Consider the following 19,903-nt stretch of genomic DNA (forward strand, 5'->3'; position numbering starts at 1 on the left):
GAGCCTTTGGTTTGCTCTTCTTTGGAGGGCGTCTGCCCTGCTACGAGCATCTGGCAGAACTTGGCATGTGGGGCACTTGCGTGTCCTTGCTCTGGTTTGGCTCAGGTAGGACACTTCCCTGTCACCCTTGAACTCCATCCCTTGTAATTTAAAGAAAAGGCTGCACTAAACATCTGTTTTCTGTTGCTTACCTACACCAGCCCTGATGCTTTGGGCCTGCTATTATGTTGATACATTGGAGTAATGCAGAATACAGCTCACTGGGTTACCAAGGGTTAATGCACCTAGTGAATTTTTGGGATAAGGGATTTTAATCGCACTAGTTAATTTAATCCCCCAGTTTGACAGCGTGTTCCCTGGACTATCTTCTACCTTCAAACTTCTGTTGGTTGGTTCCTGTACAGGCCTGCCATTTGCGTTCCTGTTCTTAGGCTCTGTGCTGCTACCACATCATCTATCGGGCACGTGAACAGCAGAAGGGTGTCAAGAGTCCTGTGTCACTTTTAAGAATAGCCCTGTAGATTGTGCTCACACAGGAACCAAGAGGCTGTTTGGGTGACTGTCATCTGGGAAAGGGATATGCATCTCTTGGCAGATGCTGCATTCGGATGTCTGTTATTTCACTCAGTCATGAGAAACTTGTGATTGTAACTCCCTTATTTCATTAATGGGAAGCTGTTTGTGAAAATGTGTATGCATTCATGGGAGAATAGACTGTGTCTTTTATCTGATAATCAGAAGAAAACTCTGCAGCAGAATCAAAGGAATAAGTCTCATTCAGAATAGAATTTCTTGCTGTTGTCTGACCACCATATGTTGTTCTAAATTTCATCCTTTTTTTGGCAAGATAAAAAATAATCTCCCCAAAATATGGGAGTCTAGGACTGAGGAGTCCGTTTGAAAGTAATGTACTATCAGAATGGATTAGCTGTGCCTGAAATATTTTCAGATTTATTTGCTGTCAAAGGACGGTAGAATATTTGAGACAAATAGCCTAGTTTTGTTTAGGAAGTTGTCCATAAAAGAGCCTAGAGAAATGGATTTAACCATTATTAATTTTAATAATATAGGAAAAAAAATGATAGGAAATAAATTTATAATAATAAACCTTTTTTCTTTCTTTTTTTTTTTTCTTTTTCCCTTCTGGCCCATTTTACAACATTTATTCTAAAAAATTGCTGGGAAGCCTAAACCATTGTCAGCAGAGCACATGTTACAATGCACAGCACTGCAGTGTCTTCACCTTACCTGCTTCACTTTAGTACAGTACAATTAAAAATACAATAAATATGCCTAGATGGGGATACTGTCTTTTTTTTTTTTTTTTTTTTTTTTTTTTTCCTCCCCTCCTTGTGAGATTTGCTTGAAGCTTCAGGCTTGCAGATGGCTAAGTGTCTTGGCTCAGTGATCTCTGAAACTCCCGATGATGCAAAAGCCCTTCAGGTAATGTTCCTGTGCCCCCACCCCTTTTAAAAGAAAGAGGCCTTGTTGCATCATCTTCTAAAAAACAATAGTAGTTTCATTTTCAAAAAGCTTGCTTTTTACAGGCATTGATTTGATAAAGAGCTAATTGCTGGTGTTCCTTATGATTTAGTGCTTTTTGGTTAAATACTACCAAGATTTGATTTCTCCCTACTTAAGTTTTCATGGTGGAACACCTCTCCAGATTCCAGTAGCCAAGCCTCTGTCTCCAAAGGCTGCCTTGTTTTCCAGCAGTAGCACCAGGCTGAACTATATCAGTCAAGAAGTGTGTCTGCGTCAGGGACTGGGACTAAAACTGACTCAACTGCCACAGTGGCAGGTTACTGAGCAAGTATGAGCTGGGCTATGCGTGTGCCATTGTCTCTGTACCATTTTAATCGGAAACAAATTAGTGTGCGACCTTCCTCTTCGGAGAAGGCTTAAAAGAATCTGAGTTTGGCACACCATCTAGTTAATCTACCATCATAACTAATGATTTCACCATTCAGACGTAAAGTATCGACCTTAAAGGATTTTTTCTGACACAGCGGATGGCTTGATACCATTTAAACACTAATGCCCAGGGTATAATCTCTCTGAACAGTATGATAGGTTTATATTTAAGGTAGATTGGGGATAAAATTTTGCGTTTTCATGTGAACTGTGAATACCAGTAAGGTATTCATACCTTATCATACCTTTGAGGGCACTTATCAAATAATTTTTATTGGAAACTTAATATATTGAGGCAGAGTAAATGGAAAGCTGATCAGAATGCTAAGGAATATCCCAGCATCGCGTTGCATTTGCTGTCTGCAGATATGCGGCATGGGCTGATTAATTTAGTACATCATCTAAAATCATGTAGCGTTCAGTACCGATTAAAATTATATGAAATTGTGTGTGAGAGATTTCTCCATGTTAGCTTTGAAGGATCCTCTATTCCCTGCAGAAGTGGTCGTGATAGGCACCAGCACAACTCCACCGACTGCAGGTGTTACGCTTCGCAGGCACCAGCACTACACCAGCAGCCAGAGGAGTTGCTCAGGATTTAATTTCATGCTTGTGTATCTGAGTGTCAGATTGGTCCCCGTCTTTTTTTCAGTTGTGTATTTGCAAGTCTCTGAACATATATCGTGGTATTCATTGCTTCTCTGCCATCAGCACTGGTGTGATGTATCAAATCAAGCCTTACAGGCAAGGTCTTCTGCTCTCCCTTCTCTTCCTCTCTGTCTCCTGCTGTGCGTGCCTATTTCCCCCCCACCCCTCTATTTTGGCTGGTCCATTTTGAGCCTTCCTGGAGCATGTTCCTGCCCCTCCTATTGTCCCGATTTCCACTTCCCCCACTTTTCCAGGGTTCCCAGAAGAGCGGAGCCTCCCCATGTTTGCTCCGTGCCGGACCAGCCCGTCTAATTGCTGGCTTTTCTCCAGCATCCAAATCTGTGGGAGTGGAGCAGGAAATCACTTGGCTGCTCTCTGTTCTCGAGCTGTTAACTGTCTCCCAGCTGAGAAAGACTTGTGGAAACCCGTCGTGATTGGTGTTAATAACTTGACTCTCGTAAATATTTTCTCCAAAACTTGTTCTCCTATTAGAACCACGAGAATATGTCAGTTGAGTTTGTCACTTATTTGCATGTATAGCTTCTGGAACGGTGGAATTGGAGCGTTGCACAAAAATGGATAAATGTGCTCTAATGGCTGGAGCTGAATGAAATCTTTTAGCTGTGTGCTTTTCCACTGAAAGAGGCAGGCTCAGCTACACTGAGATGCCTGTTAAATTTCCACTGGTGTCATCAAGTTGATTTGGTAGAAAGGCACATCCCTGGTCCTTCCCAAAATCTGAAAAAAAGCTGTCTGAAATATAGCAAGGTTTTGATATACTTAAAGCTCCTTCTTTTTTGAAATAATTTGACTTTGATACTTTGGCTCTTCCTGACTCTGATCTATGGAAGGTAGAAATGAAAGTTGAGTTTCGGGTTGGACAAAATGTATTTTCAGATTTTCCAAAAGACAGGCAAACCTGAAAATGCACTGCATGCTCTGTCCTGTACCTCACACCTCTCAGTACAGGAGACTCCACTGACCCCAGCTGACACTGCAGAACAAAAGCACCCTGACATCGACTCCGTGGCTTCCAGATGACTTTACCAGTGTAAGATACCGGCAGCAATAGCTGCTTGTTCCCACAGTGGTTTCTCCTAGCGTGTGTGCAGGGCTGTGCAGAATGCCTGGCGCCGCTGTCAGCAGGCTGGGGAGCTGAGCCAGCCCAGCAAGAAGGCGGCGGTGTGGTGTTTGGTGGAGACAGACCATTACCTTTCCAGTTCACGGCACGGCCAGAGATCTTGACCTGTCATCATTTCCCAGAGTTTTTGCAGTTATGCAGTAAACATATATCTTCCCCAAATTGCTAATGACTGCGGAATTACTGCACATCTGTAAGGGGACTATTGTCATTAACGTTGGGCTGCCTAACAGTCACTTGGGATTTTATTTAGTACGTACCAATGTGTTTCTCTTTCAGTCCTACAGAGGATGTTTAGCAGCATAACGATCAAGTTCCCTTCCACAGTTCTCTTGACAAATACTTGAGCTCCCCTCTTGGTTTGTAGCATTCTTTTGGTAGAATTAAATTTGTGTATAACATGGCTCTTCACTATTTACAAGTATAGATAAATGTACAAATCTATTAAGTGTCCATGCAAAAAACTTAAACTGTATATATTCACCAGAATGCCAGGTTCTTAATTGCATAAATAAGATGCTGACTAAAGCAAATGTTCAATTCCACATTGAAGTCAGGCATTCATAAAGGCCTGGATTTGCATAATTTAATTTTCTGCACAGAGGATACTGAAAATCAATAGTATGATTCATAGCCATACCACGGTTGCCATGTGGCTCTTCGGTTCAAGCTAGGATTACAAAGGGCTTTATAGTTTCAGATGTTCTGTACTGACTCAGATCCTTTTTCCTTTCAATAAATACAGATTATCTGGACATGGTTTCCTTCTTCCGATGGCAGGGCACACAGAAAGGCTCACTGAGTGCATACCTACCTGCAGGAGTACCTTACTCTTGGAGGTACCAGGGTGAAGTTTTCCTTCTGCCTGCAGGAATCATACCTTTTCTGGGGTGAAAAAATAAAATAAAATAAATTTGCTTTCTCTCTGTAGAGCAAGCTCAGAAAAGAGCTGCTGCCCTCTTTCATTTTGTAGTAATGGGGGGCTTCAGGTATATTTCCCAGGACACAACTGTTTGTTTGTTTTTGAGTAATTGGGCTGGTTTATCTGATGGCCTTTCCAGTCACCCAGCTAGGTTAGTTCTGTGTTCTGTTGCTTGGATTTTCGTGGTCTCTCATCTTTACTCAGTTTTTTCACCAAGGCAGTTTGGATTTCTGCATCCCTTATCTGTTCTTTCCTGTTGATACAGATGTTTGTTGCCTCTGTACCAGGTAGACACATGAGGGTAAATCAGAAGAGAGAATAAGGTACATGATGTAACGGTGCCTACAAATCCTGGTAGCATGTTATGTTCCAGTGTTTCTTGTTCAGCCTGCAGTCAATTAGTATTTAGAAAGTTGCCAAGAAATCTGGAAAACTCATTCAAATCAGAGGCTCATAATAAATTGCACAATTAGTACCTTTGCTCGCACAAGAGAAAAAATTGGCAGGGGCAAACCTGCGGTGCTTTTCCTGAGGTTGCCTGACTTTTCCTACCGTTTCAGGATTCCAAAAATCTGCAGAAATCCATGACCCATTTGCAGATTGAAGGCTGTCTACAGAGGTGTTCAGCCGTGCAGTGACTGCGTATGGGTAGAGATTAGGTGATTTTCTAATGTTTTAATTTGAATTATTCAGCAAGTTGTTTATCACATAAGTGGTTTGAGATCAGTTGGACTCGAATTGCACACTGGATATCCGTCCCCTGTCTTACGTCTGCTTTGCTTCAGTTAGTCACGGGAGGTGATGTTACTTGAGCCTTGCTCTTGTTGAGACCATTACGCCTGTGCTCTGGGCTCAGGTCTGCAGGCTGTGTGTGGAGGAGATTCATTCTGTCCTGAATGAAGCTGTTCTATGTGGGATTTTAAGACGTGGTTTAAAATAGATGTAGTTGTGGTAACAAGGCTAACATGAACTCTTGCATCTGTATTCTTTTAAGGACCGTGATAATTTGTGTGTGGATTTACAATTATTAGTGTGGTAACTTGTTTCTCTAATGACCATCTTTAAGGTCTAGAGAGATGAAGATCAGTTGTCATAGCTTACATTTGTTTGCTTGTGTATATCAGGAAATCCTTATGGAAATTACTGGAGCATAGGCTGGCATGGCCAGGTCAGAATAATGGTATCAGTGAGTCCCAGCTTCTCAGAATCATCTTTGGATGGTGGGTTTCCATAGATAAGGAACATGCCTATTTTTTTTTTTTTCAAGCAATGCCAGCTTGGTAGTCTCTGCTCAGCAAAGATTTAAGCTTTACAGTGTAAACTCCAGGGAGTAAATACCAGTTTCATAACAATTCCTGCTTCTTCTCTTCGCAGCTCTGACTGAAGGTTATGTTGGCTCTCTGCATGAAAACAGACATGGTAGTTCTGTGCAGATACGGAGGCGAAAGGCTTCGGGGGATCCTTACTGGGCATACTCGGGTGAGCTGAATTCTTCAGAACAGTGAAACATGAAATATCTCCAAAATAAAAATGTTTCCTTGCTTTATGTTATTACTGTGCGCAGAAATTGGAGTTTAAATTAATTTTACAATGTATTTTCTGACTTTCTTGTGTCTTCCTATGCACAAATCAAGTCCTTTCTTGCATTCCTGCCACTTACCTGGAGGGTTCTCCTTATTACTCTGCACCTTCTCTCAGTCCTGTGCTAGTCTCTTAACACACCCCTAGAATGGCATATTCCCACAAACTTTTCTTCACTCTCCCTGTCCAGACAGCACATTTCCAAGTTTACCACTTGCTTACTCCGTTCAGTATTCTGTGAAGATTGTAAGAATCCATACATATGTCCAGATGACAAAATAGTAGAAATTTTGATAATTACCATTTTGTGTGTGTGTGTTTGCAGTAGGGTATAGTGTCGACAATGACACTTGTCAGTTCAGTATCACACCGGGATGTGTGCTGCTGAGAAGGTAGCATGTGGAGGGTTTTCTTTATTTGTCCCATTGCTCTTAAAAGTCTTAAGAAAAACCTGATATGTGCTCAATTTTATAATGCCACAAATCAAAATATGCTTCAGATCGGCATCGTAGACATACATTTTGCTGGTTGGTTCAGGTATAGAAAATTCCAAATCTGTATTTGAAGTTGTCAAAAAAATGGAAATTTAGTAGCTCTGTTGGCTCTCTATGGAAAATTGCTGAATCTCTAAAAAAGTATTTATGAGGGTTTCAAATATCATAATGAACTTGTGCGTACTTTTTTTTGGAATATCTGAGGTGCATTTCAAACATTTGGTGCTTGTCTAGGAGGAATGTTGTGCAGGCCTACCTAGTTTTAGCTGAAAGAAAAGTACTGTTTCCTTAGAAATCTGAATACTGATACTGGATAATCAAGCAAATGTTAATTTTTGACTGCCAACTCCTCTCTTTTATGCAGACCATAAATTTCATTGGAAGTGAATAATTTTAGGTAAGGTTAGAGTTTGTTTCCAGTAATACACAACATACCAGATGTCACAGATTTTCTTTATTAGATCTCAAAATACAAGCCGCTTCATTTGCAAGTGAAGTCATATGAGTAAAATACATCTATGCATTTTAGAAATTTAGGACAAATGATTGCTTTTTGTTGAACTTTGAGGTTATCATCAGATGGACAAATCCTGTCATGAGATTTATTTCCATGCTTCAGCTTAAAATAACTCATTTAAGTTTTAAGCCCCCAAACTCATAAACAGTGGAAATAAATAGAGGAAAGATTTTAATGCTGGAATGAATGGCCTATTCTTATCTGTTGTCTTGTATAAAATATTGCAAGTTAAGTGCCACTTGGCAGGTTTATTTTGTTTCTGTTACTGAAAAATGTATTTAGAATATTCATTGCTGGTAGTTAAATCAAAATGTTTGAAAAGGACAAAACTACTGGAATTAGTCAGTTGTCATATATGTCAAAACTCTTCAGTGGAATTACTACACTTTTTTTTTTTTAACTAGTCCTTTGCCTTAAAAAGAAAAAAAAAAGGGGGGGGGGACACAAAACCTAGGGAAAAACAAAAACAAAAACTCCTTCTCCAAAATCTCATTTATTTTTTTTTCCTAATTCTATTTTTGAGCTCATGTAGTTCTTCCTTTATGAGTAATATTGGTTGTTCACCCCTCCAAAAGAGCTTTTACCACCCACTAATCCTTTTAGGTTTGTCAAAATAAAATGTATAGTCCTGATGTGTAATTATACCGTATCTGTTGGGTTTTGCATCCTTTTGTCTATTGATAAATCTCCTGCTTCTCTGAGAAAAATAGCCAATCTGTTTTTCGGAGAACAGATAGTGACTTCTCAGTCGTCAATCACATGCCATTCTACCTGATTAGCACTACCTAATTAGAACCTTTTTGTCACTATTGCTGATAAAAGGAGTAAATTAGGAGACGGAAAAGGTGGAAATGGTATATTTACCAGTACTTGTCAAGAAACCAGGAGAGGATATAATATTTTCTCAGGATGCTTTGTCAGGCTACTGTTTGATCAAAGAAGCTTGAAATGCCATTCCAGGGGAGAAGTGGTTTGGCACCGACTATTCCAGCTGCAGAACATGGATTTTTGCCAAAGCTTCCGTGACGTGAAATACAAGTGTGAGCAAACAGTGTAGGTACGGTGTGCCCTGGCTGTATGGACTCTGTGGATACTGCATCACATCAAGCCTACCCTGGAAGCAGCTGGAGGTCTGGTGTCCTCCTGACCCGTATTGTGGCCTCTGCCTGCAAGGAGGAACAGCTCTGCTGCTTCAGCTTGTGCTGAAGACACAGTTATTTCTGAAGGAATTTTCTAGGGTTGATGTGGTGTACTGCAGGAGTCTCAGTGTTGCCAGCATCTCCCCGAGAAAGGGAGGAAGCGAAGGCGAGCAATTAGGTGGGGAAAGGAGCCTCTGCTCTGTTTGGAGTGGATGTTTCCACAGGCTGCTGCTTTGTCATGTCTTCCTGTGTGGGAGTTCTTCTCTTCCGTCCCCTCACTTGGTTCCTTCCAGCTCCATGCGGGACATTCAGCCAACTCAGCCTCTAATCAGATGCTTTTTGCCCACATTTGTTCATTGAGGTGGGCAGGGGTAATGAAGATGCTTAGCTTTCTGTGTTAGGTTGAAGATAGGAATAAATGGTGGGTGGCTGAGCCCAGATGTCAGGCAGATGTTTCTTTCTACACAGGCGCAGTGAGGAGGATGCTCATGTTATCTGATTATTTCTCCTTGCCTCCCCATTCCGTGGAGTATTTTGTAGGAACCCTGAGCAGGACTTGGACAAGCAAGTTATATACTAATGACTGTCCTGTGGGAAGGGTTTTGGACATAGTGAGGAAGTTTACATCAAACTTCATTGAGCCCACAGAGTGGGAAACCTGCTCTGCAATAAACAATTAGTCTGTGTCAGTGGTTTCCAAGCTCTTTTATAGGTGTTACCTGGTAGGCTGCTTCCCTTCCATGTCCTCAAATGTGCAGGCCAGCTCTCCTCCACTTAGTTGTACAGCAGCTGCTGGCCCAGCCCCAGCAATTATGGGCAGGGAAAAAAAAGCTATGCTGGACTGCATGATGCTGAATTTGAAGTCTCCTCTAAGGGAATTTGTCAACTAGAGTAAATAAGCCCAGGACAGCTTCTGCCAGCCATCAATGGACAAGCGTGGGCAGAGCTCAGTGCTGACCGGTAGGCCCGCATCTCTGCTGGGCCTACATTAGGCTGAACTGTGGCTTTTTATTGATTTCAATTGAGCTTTACTGATTTATAGCCACTGAGGCCTCTTTACATTTATGGCTGTGCTTCCCTGTTTGCAGAGCTTTTGTATTTTCAGGCTTAAATGTCCTGTAATAAATCTTGAGGTAGGACGGGAGAGGTCTGAAAGCAACCAGCCGGTTGTGGTTTTTCTGCCTGGGGGCGGAAAAAGGGCACAGCCATATAGCAGAGAGCCCTCAGGTCTTTATCTTCCACAGGATATATCTGTCCTATGCAGTGCTTATCAAGTGACTCCTCTGTAGCCTGTAGAAAACACTACTGCTCTTCCATGCCCCTCTTGTACAGGGGGAATGGCCTAGGATCTGCTTTGAATCTCTGCAGATCAGGAATTTTCCTGGTTTCATGAGGTATGTGTGGCATTGCCATGTGTTGCTTGTAACATTGCTCCTCTCAGGCGTGAGAGCTGGAGGAGAATAAACCTTCAACCACTAATGAGGAGTCAAATGTGCCTCGAGTCAAACATTTGTATAAGGCACTCGTGTACCCAAATGTCCCCACAGACAGGACCCCGTGAACTTCTGTGCCCTGTGCACATACCACACGTGTACTGTACACAGAGCTCTCCCTTCACTGTCCAATTGTAAAGGATAAGCTTTTTAAACCTTATAAAATAAGCCTGTTGTCTACAGACACAATTCTGACTGTAACATTCACTCCACTTGAGAAATAAAACTCGCAAAAATAAAGAGTAGATAATTAAATGAAGGCCTGTTTTAAATGGGTTTTGTCAAAAAGACAGAAGGAAACACAATTGGCCTTTCAGAAGAAACTTCATTAAGTCTGTGCTAGTAGCTCTTTAAACCAAATGCAGGAGTGAGCAAACATTGACAACAGAAGACAGTAACTTGTCCTTAAATAGGAGCTGCAAGAGTGAACAGAGACTGAGGTCTTGTAGATGTTCTTTTTAGGAGTTTTCAGGAAACTCTTAACTACATCTCTAGGCGGGTTTCTCTGTGCGCATGCATTTGTGTATACATTGGCAAAGCATTTATTCCATGAGCGTGTCTTACGGCTTGCCAGAGACTTCCTAAATTGCAACTGGCCACATTACTTGCAGTGTAATGGGAATGTGAAATGGGCGCAGTGCAGCCAAAGCAAGAAGTAGGTGTGGATCCTGAATGTGCTTCAGGGCAGGCCTGCTGCATTTCTTTTCACCATAATCTTTTCTGTTAGGCTAACCACTGAGTGAAGGACAAGTTTGGAACGATTTTTAGCACATTGTTTAATTGTCACAGATTTCAGCGCATTTCTAATATCCATAACAGCAGCAGATAGCAGTACAGGTACCTTGTTATCAGTGTGGAGACATTTTTGTAAATATAAACTATTTATTAAAAAAAAAAAAAAATCCTATGGAAAAAAAGCTGTTGAAACATCTACCAGATTCAGGGCTTTCTGACTGGCCCTCCCTTGTACATTGTGTGCTATTTCACAGAGTGTAATATTCCAGACATTTGAAGATGACTCTCAGTTGTCAAGTGTTGTATCTGTCAGGGCTGAAAACACTTCGCCAGTGGCCTGAGTAGATCCTGTTTTGCCATGCAATAGCCCAAAAATGGCTAGCAAGAGGGTCAGGACATTGGGATGAGATTCTCTTATGAGCTGCTGACTCAGATGCTTGTATCTTAAGTGGCAGTGGATCTGAAAGGCCTACCTGTTGCCACTCTAGAAATACCTACTCTCATATACATTTTTCTGAAAAACTTTTATGCAGAGTTAATGTAACAGTTGTTGCCATGAGATTATACAAAACCAGGACTAGCTGTGGGGAAATAGCACTCTTTTCTCTGTTATTCAGATCAGGAGACTCCTTTTGGAGTCTTTAGATGTAAGCGAAGATGTAATGTCACATCATGCCCAGTATTACTTTGTGTGATCAAAGGGTGTGAAATGGGGGGCCGCGCTGTCCTTCAGCAGGGGATGCTGTAGACAGGCGATGGTGCTTTTGTCACTGGAGTTTCCTGGATGAGTTGTGGTGTAGGTACTGGCAGGGCAGGCCGCTCTCTTGGTGGCTGTTCTGCTGCTCAGCCCTAGTGCTGCAAGCTGACTCATTCAAGGAATACTCCCTTTTAAGTAATCAAAAACATTTGGACTTCTCAGAGAACAAAAAAGCAGACCCTGGCCAAAGATGTGTACATGCTCTTTTTACTTGTTTATGTAACTGTGGCTTTGTAAAGAGAACCCTGCATAGAAAATGCATGCTGTTGTTTTTTTCTTTTTAATCTTACGGTATTTTCAAGCCATCTTTTTCCTCTTTGTACCTTTGATAGCTCTCATTTTCTGTGTGAAATTATTAGCACTATTTATAATGCTTCTGTCTTTCATGCTTATTATTACTGATGCTTTTTGCTTTTTGTTTTTTTTCTGTCTAAATGTTGAATCCCTTCTCACTGCAACTTCCATGAACATAAGTAGAAATAAATAGAAGAAAAACAGGATTCACAAGGGTAGGGATGACCTTGCAAGTGGGGAAAAAAATGTCCATTAAGAATAGGATTGTTGGTCACCCTGTCATGCTAGTGTCCACTGTCAGTGTGTGAATGCTTTGTCCTACAATACTTAAGTAGTTATTTCTATCCTTTAAGATGCTGTTATTTAAAATATAACCAGTGGTGAATATAAGAGCTAAGTGGTGTTCTCAAAGGCAATTGCTGGCATTAAAACAGGAAAGATCAGTAAAGGTTATTTCCTGAAATAATAGCAAATGGTGTTAACTGTGATGAAATGTAACTTGGTGATGTCTTCTGTAAAAGTGTGAATTTTTCTCTCTTTGCTTAGATTGTTCTCATTAAATAAGCTGCTAATGTGAATTGGACAGGAAATAATCAGCCCATAGTAAGGAAAGCATCAAGACTTATTGAACTGAGAGGTAACTAATGGACTATTTGCTGTGGTCAGTATTTCACTCTTTCTGTCTCTTGGAATAATAAATCTTGATATTGACCAAAACTCTGGCATGCTGCATACATGGTTATAGTCCTGTTCTGAGTGTACTCCCCTCCTTTAAATGCAGAATGGTCAAAACGAGCAGGTTCTGGCTCTCCCTTTTTTGCTCTTTAAAGCTTACTGTCTAAAGGGGAGAAATCTGAGAGATCCAGAAAAAATATTCCCTTTAATATCTGCTCTGATCAGTAAACTGAGCTTTGAATATTTTATCTGCGTTCATCAGAGATGAATGGTAGTCTTCACTGAACTCTGCTGAAACCAGCTGTGTTGCATTCATTTCCATGTGCAGTCTTATTAGAGTAACAGTTGTTCCAGAAATCAGTGCTACACTTTTTCGTAAGCGAAACATGGAAAACCATCGTTTGAGAATTTACTGTTACTGCCTAAGCATGAGCCCAGATTTCTAATGTGCACAGCTAATGCAAGTGGCACACTGCTGTGTGGTTTATCAAATAAACAGGAAATACCATCTGTACATTTTGATTGTTTGCATTCTGATGGTAGTTGGTCATAGGTCTTCATGTCCATGAGCTAGGCACTGCACAGTGTGCACTAGACATATGTTGTCTGAGGTATCTGTATCAAAACATGCATTCGCCAGGAGGGTGTCACAGAGAATGCTTTTGATTCTTCCTTAGCCATTCAGAGTTTTGAAGTAACAAATATGAAATAGTATTTTTATTATTATTATTATTATTTGTCATAGGAATGAAGAAATAAATTTCCAAGTTCTTATTCCTGAGAATAGGATACGTCTTCCTAATCATAACCTAGTGTAAATAAGGAATTCACAATCACATGGCTGTGTTGAGCATCTAACACTAGCAGTGCTCAAAGAAGTGCCTGCCTCACCAGAAGCAGTCCAAGTAGTCTGTGGTATCATTTCTGCTAATCCATATTGCTGGGGAACGCAGCTCTGATTGAGAGTCTTGTCATTTACTGTGTTTGTCTATTGGCAAGTTTCTATGTAATCTGCTAAGAAAACCTCAGATAGTAATTTAGTTTCTACTTAGACACAGACACAACTGCTTTATTGAATACCAGTAATACTGTTTTCTGTCTCTTCTTGCCACCTTTTCTTCTATGCAGCACTTACATTTCATTCCAAGTACTGTCATAGTCAATCCTGGTATCCAGTCTATAATGAAATGGTTGGCTGAATTTTTAAATGTTGGACACGGTTATGGTAAAATTGCCTTTTTTCTTTTTTGGCAAGGTTCTTTCTGTAAGTTGATTGTTTTTCATGACTTAAATGCATTAAAGCAAATCCCTGATTTCTGAGCGCTCTGATTTTTTTCTTTACTGTTTTTGAGAAGATAGGCCATTGGCAGCTGAACAGCTTTGAGAAGCTTAAATATGAGGTGCAAATAACCAGATGTTCCTTCAGCTTCAGTTCTTTCATGAAGTTTTTCCCTACCACAGCACAAAAGTATTAAATAATTGCAACAGATGCTAGATGATATCTTCAGAGTTTCAAATGCAGTTGTTCTAAAAGAACATCAAAGTATATCAAAGTACCTTTACGTTGTGCTGCTGCAATCACAGCTCTTGCTATCTACGATGAAATGAAGACACACAAAGAGCTGTTTTTGCAGGGGAGGGGGAACTCCTCACTTCCTTAAGCATGTACTGTTCTTTTTGTTGCATTTTCTTTGAATGCGAACAGTGGGACATTTGTAGAAAACCTTTGGAATGACAACAACTGTTGCAGTGTTTTACACAACTGAAAATGTCCTGAAGTGCAGCAAAAAGTTGTGTCGATTTAACTGATTTCTAAGCTTTGAAATAGGAAAGAGTATAAAATATTTCAAGCTCTTCTTTAGACAAAAACAATTGAAAGGCATATATTTTAAACCTAGAAAAGAAAGATGGAGTGTTTGGGTAGCAGCTGTGATACAAGCTCAGCAAATGGGCTGGAGAATACACAGAAAGTTGGAGTCTGCTGTTGCCTTGATGTACTTGAATGATAGCAATAATACATCGAAATTCCAGTCCTGGTTTAATATGTAACTGAACACGTATGGAAGAATAACATTGGGGAAAAAAAAAGTATGCAAACAGCAAGGATACTGCAGTGAGAAACAAAGCAAATGGAGGAGCTCTGAATAGCCTTGTAGTGTGGATTTAAAAAAAAAAAAAAAAAAGGAAAAAAAAAAAAAGCTTGGCACAAACATTTTTGCAATAATCCAAGTATGAAATAATCAAGGCATGAATCAGAATTTTTGTTGCAGGATGTAAGTGGAGCCTTTGTATGAAAGAGCTGAGCAAGGCCAGTAGTACTATTGATGCAATAGTTGTAGAATTATTTCTATTATTTTTGAGATGGCTGCTTTGTGTCATTCAGTCACTGTCCGGACGATAATCTTCCTCTCAGTATCACTGCCTCGGGAATTACCCCATTTCTTCTCTACCTTTCCCCAGACAGTATATCTGTCTTGCAGGATGCAACATCGAAGACTTGCAGTTTTTATCATGATCTTTGAAAAAGCAGCCCCTGCCCACAAAAGGAGTACATCTGCTTCTGGATTCCCCCACAAAGGGAAGAGTGAGCAGAGGCAGTGCTGCAGCAGGCTGCTGGCAGGGCATTCCCACCCAGCTCCTCATCGGCTGCTGGTGGTGTAGTGTCTGCTAGAGGTGGCGGAGGTGTCCTGCATGTCTTCTAGGTTACATGTCACATCTCCATTAGAGAAAGGTATGGTTGGAGAGTCTCATCTGTATAGGTTCTTAGGTGTCCTTTAGTACTGCAGTGTGAGTGCTTAGCAGTTGGTAGTTTTAATTCTTGTAACATCTCTGAGGTCGATGTGTTTACGTGGTGGGAACCGAAGGACAGGGCAGTTGAACTCCTCTGATATACCTGATGCACCCCATGCAGCATCAGAAATTCACCCAAGTCCCAGTGCTGTGCTGTTTCTTAGGCCAGGCATCCAGTCTTATCAGGTGCTAATTGAAGAGATCTTGGTTGCTGTGGAGACCCCCTCGTCCAGCGGGAGACCCGTCAGCAGCACGGGTATAGTGAAGCTCCTGAGCTAACAGGAGGCCTTCTCCAAGGTCATCCCACCACCAGCATCATCCTGTCCCCAGCAAACTGGGCTGTGCTGGCCACTGTGCTGACGCTTGCAGTCGTCTTGGTGCTCTCGGGTTTTTCCAGTGGCATTAGGACAGTGTTGGGCTTGAGCAAGAAGTTATTATTTTCCTATTCAGTGCACTGAACATTTGGGTCTAAGTTCCAAAAGTTTTTATTAAAGACTGTGTGCGCCCAGGGAGTTGGATGGGCACACTTTTAACCATCAAATTAAATAAATATGAAATCCTGCAATGGAGTGCAGAGCTGTGCATATAAATTACATCTTTAAGCAGCACTTGAATGAGTTTCTGGAAATGTTTTTAACTCTCTCCACTGAACTCATAAGGGTCATCTCTGTAGCTTTCCAAACCAAGGAAAGACTATTGGTACCAGAATGATTTATTGAAGGGCTGTGTTACTTTGTGGTATAAAAAGTAATGTCAAGTCTTGCTGAGCACCTGAGTATCCAGTTTCTGTTTCTGGAGAGCTGGGAAGGCCAAGTGGGTTTAATTCAATCAAACCGTGAATGAATGTGTCCTAAGTAGGCCTTCCCACCTCCTCCCGTCTCTTACCAATGCACAGTTGTGAGGTGAGTTAGGCTGTGGGTGGATGATGTGTGCAGGACAGCTGGTAACACGACTCATTTCATTCATGAGGAATTAGGAGCCCCATGTCCCTGTTGCAGACATGAAGGTTGCAACTTGAGCTGCCACAGTTAAGGAGCGGTGGGCATTGCTGGTTCATGTAGGCCTTTGGTTGAATCCTCAGTAGGGTGAGAGACTTTTGAGACATGTAGTTGCTTTAAAATCTTCAGGTGGGCTGAGTTGAACAGCAAGCAGCTCTTCCACCAGCGGTCTTCACTGCCTTGAGTATTAGGCCCTCTGTCTTTTCTCTGTCTCAAAGCTGTCTGTCATCTCCTGAGCAGTACTGTGGTTTCACCTAAGGCTGTCTGCTCTACCCATGACTGAAGTAAACCTTTCCTCCCCTGCATTTCTCTCTGAATGCCATTTTAATGCATGTTTGCTCTGCACTGCTGTAGGATTGCAGACTTGCAGGTACACACAGATGTACCTCTGTGCCAGTAGAGCTGCTGTCAGGTAGGGTCACATTGTGATGGTAAAGACCAGGGGGACACCGAGGGGCTGGGTGCTGGGCCTTGGATCACCCATGTGTGCCTGGGCAGAGGGCTGGAGCTGGCTGGTGGTCCCCAGAGCTGGCTGGTGCTGCTTTTACCTTGCTGCAACGAGAGCATTCAGGGCAACGTCTAAGTTGTCCAGCTGCCAGAAAGCTCAGGAGGAGCTGTTTCACCTGAGGTTCTTTATTTCTGACTCACTTCGGAGACTTTCTCAACTGTCTTGGTGTATAAATTTCCTCAGAATCTAACAAAGGAAATGTCCCGCAATTGAATGCCTGAAGGGGATCAGTATTGACATGTGGACTGCAATTTCTGTTGCTTTTCCTACGTGAATTAGTGAAACAAATGTCTCCTGTCTCCTTCCCAACTGACCTGTAATAAAGTTACAGCTAGAGACGAGGTGACAGAGGTCCCTTAAGTGCTGCTGATCACGTGCAATTGCACCGTGCTGCACCAGGACCTCACAGGACTCCTTGGCTGTATTTCACATCACCAGGGCCTCGAGCGCTGCTCAGTCCCAGGTGCCGAGCTCCTGCACAGCAAAGCAGCAAGTGGACACGCTCAGAATGAGGAATTCAGTGGTAGGTTCTTTACTTTGCATCGATGTGAATGTGTTTCTCAAGTACAGATAGAAGATTTACCCTGAGGTAACAATGGCAGCGAAGTCATGGAGAGTTTAGGTCACTTCGCATTCAGTCTCACATGCTGCCTTTACCCCAGAAGTGTGGCGGTGTGTCTCAGGCTGCTGCTGGAGTCTTCTGCCCCTTTGGGGTATGAAAAGCCGTTTTGCATGCCAGATGCTAATCTGCTGCTAACCAGAGGGGACGTGAACTTTTCAGATAGATTCCAACTTGCAAGCTTCTGTGGCACTTCATATCGTGTTTTTAATTTGTATTTTTATTGTCGGAGACTTGTAATTGAGACACTTATCTGCATGACACAGTATTGTCATGTGTTGATCTCTGAGGAACAGGGTTTACTGTATGAAGTCAAGTCACAGAGAGAATTTGATGCAACTTTTGGAAAGAAGGGTTTGAGTGTATGTAGTCCAGATGCTGTTTATGTTGCAGAAGGGCCCCCCAGTTGTCCTCAGGACCTAATTGCTCTCGGTGCAAACACAAAAAAGTCTCTTCAGCCCAAAGTTCCTACAGGAAATGTGCAGTCTGGGAGGTGGCTTGGTGCTAAACGCATAAATGGCTGAAGCGTTATGGTAACGAAATGAGGACTATGAGCTGGAAAAGGTACTGAGAACCTTTCCTTTCTGTATGAGCAGGGAAATGCTTTGTGTTCCTGTGAAAAATGTCTGATGCCCAAGAAGTTTTGAGCCACTTTTGTGAGCTTTGTTAGTGCTCCCTGCCACAGTTCCCTGCATAGGTGCTTGCCCTTCACAAAACCCATAGCAATGCTGTATCTCTAAGATCACCAATTTGGTGAAAATTAGCCCTCAGGTTCAAAAATGGTGCGGGAGGGAAGGGGAATTGCTAGACCAGGTGCACATTGAAGGCTCACATGCTTAAGCCTGTTTCCTTAGGAAACTAGGCTAATCCATTTGGGCCCCTATTCAAAATCGCAGACTCCTGTGAGTAGCTTTTCAGAGGCTGTGCCAGTTAGGTGCTGCGTTTCCATGAGGAAGTCCCTGCAATTTCAACAGATGGGTTCTTAAGACCCGGGGAAGGTCTGGGTAGTTCAAGTGATCAGAACACTGGTGACAATCCTGTCCCGCTGTGCTAAATGAAGTACAGCTGTTCCGAGGAAACAGTTCAAGCCTGTGCAAACTTTGTTGGAGTCTGTGGTCCTGATCAGGTGTGCCAGGGAAGGTCACCTGCACAGGAGTCCTTGGAAGAGTGCGTGCTAGACAACCATCTGCTTGTCGTTAACAGACCTTAAATTAGGGAAGGTGCATGGGCCGGGGTTCATTTCGTGGCTTCTGTATGAACTGGAGTGCAAAGTACAGTAAACATTTCCAGCTTTTTTCCCAAAGTACTGTTGGAAAGTATGATAAAAAGTAACTGCTGGGAAAGTAGTTTTGCTGAGTTATGCTAATTTTGAAAATGCATAATACTCCATAGGCTTTTAAGAAGTGATACTGGGCATATTTAACATTCTTTCATGTTAATTTCCTGGCATATGGACATCTCAACTTATTAAAATAAATAAGTACTTTCAAATTTAATGAAATGATGGAGGAAATGGCCTTTTTTCACATTCACGTCCGCTTCGCTGGATAATTTAATGTTTTAAAATGTAAGTTCATATTAAAGTTTAAAATTCAAGTATTGGTTTTTGAAATTCTGTAATAAAAAGGTTTTGCTGTAGGAGAGATGTATGAATTAGTACGCATGATAACACGATTTAAAAAGTGTAGCTGGTGATTTCCTCTGGACAAAATGCTAGCTGTAAATCCTCCCACTACAACTCTCAGAGCCGGGCCAGTGCTGCGATGCCCTGGAGTAGCTGTTTTTTTTTCTGGAGCATCGCCGCGTAGCCCGGGTTGGACTCATTCCCGAGTGCAGTGCTACCTGTGGAGGAGGTCTTCCTCCATTGTTCACCCTTTTTTCATCTAGTGTTGCGTCTCACTGTCTCTTGGAGCTTAGACTATAAGCTCCTTGGGGCAGAGAAGGTCATTTGTTTATGTTGGCTGGCAAAAGGATCTTTATATCTTCCTTTATACTAGATTTGTATATTTGCTTCCAAGGTCTTTGTATCTAGTTGGAAGGATTTCTTTATAGCCTTAGGTGTTGCTGAGTTGTTAATAAGTATAGGAAATGCACTTTGGTGCTCTCTTCTGTGTTGAGGGAGAGGAAGAATTCCCTGGAGGATAAGTAGTGCTTAATTTAATTGACTGGAAATAAATATTTGAATCCTACATATTTAATGGAAACCATTGTGTTTGAATGTAGGGATGTGCAGCTGATGGAAGTGTGCTCTGTCTTGCATTTCTTGAGAGGCTGCTTACCTGCTGTGTTGGAGCCAAGGATGGCTTTATTTCATTTCAAGGCAGACTGGAAACTGAAGAACTTATTTTCAGGGAGAAAAATGGCAAGGGACCCAAATGAAAAACCTACTCGGCTGAGGCAGAGGTGACAAAGTTCACTGTGATTATATTGATTTTAAATTACTGTGTAGAGCTGGGACTAGCCTATGTCTGGTCCTGCTCATGATGATAGGAAGAAAGGAAGAAGGCGTGAATATTCCTCTCGCCTCCTTTCCCAAATATTTTGTTACCAGAATGATAACTGAGAGCAGTCTCTCTGTCCCGATGATCCCACCATGCAAAGGCAAGGGCGTTCTGTCATCCTCAGCGGAGCCGAAAGGGGCTAAGAGGCACCGTGAGACTGAAATCTGCTTTTTCCTT

The 19,903-nt window shown here is 41.9% G+C and overlaps 1 protein-coding gene across 1 annotated transcript in view; it reads left to right on the forward strand.

The window, feature by feature from the left end:
• PTPRG (protein tyrosine phosphatase receptor type G) overlaps positions 1–19,903 on the forward strand; it is a 400,862-nt gene that overhangs the window by 81,535 nt on the left and 299,424 nt on the right. Inside the window, exon 2 of the mRNA XM_035338056.1 lies at positions 6,000–6,104. Coding sequence (XP_035193947.1) covers positions 6,000–6,104 — 105 coding nt within the window. The remainder of the gene's footprint in view (positions 1–5,999; positions 6,105–19,903) is intronic.

This window comes from Oxyura jamaicensis, chromosome 12, assembly GCF_011077185.1.
Source record: "Oxyura jamaicensis isolate SHBP4307 breed ruddy duck chromosome 12, BPBGC_Ojam_1.0, whole genome shotgun sequence".
NCBI classification, from domain to species: Eukaryota; Metazoa; Chordata; class Aves; order Anseriformes; family Anatidae; genus Oxyura; species Oxyura jamaicensis.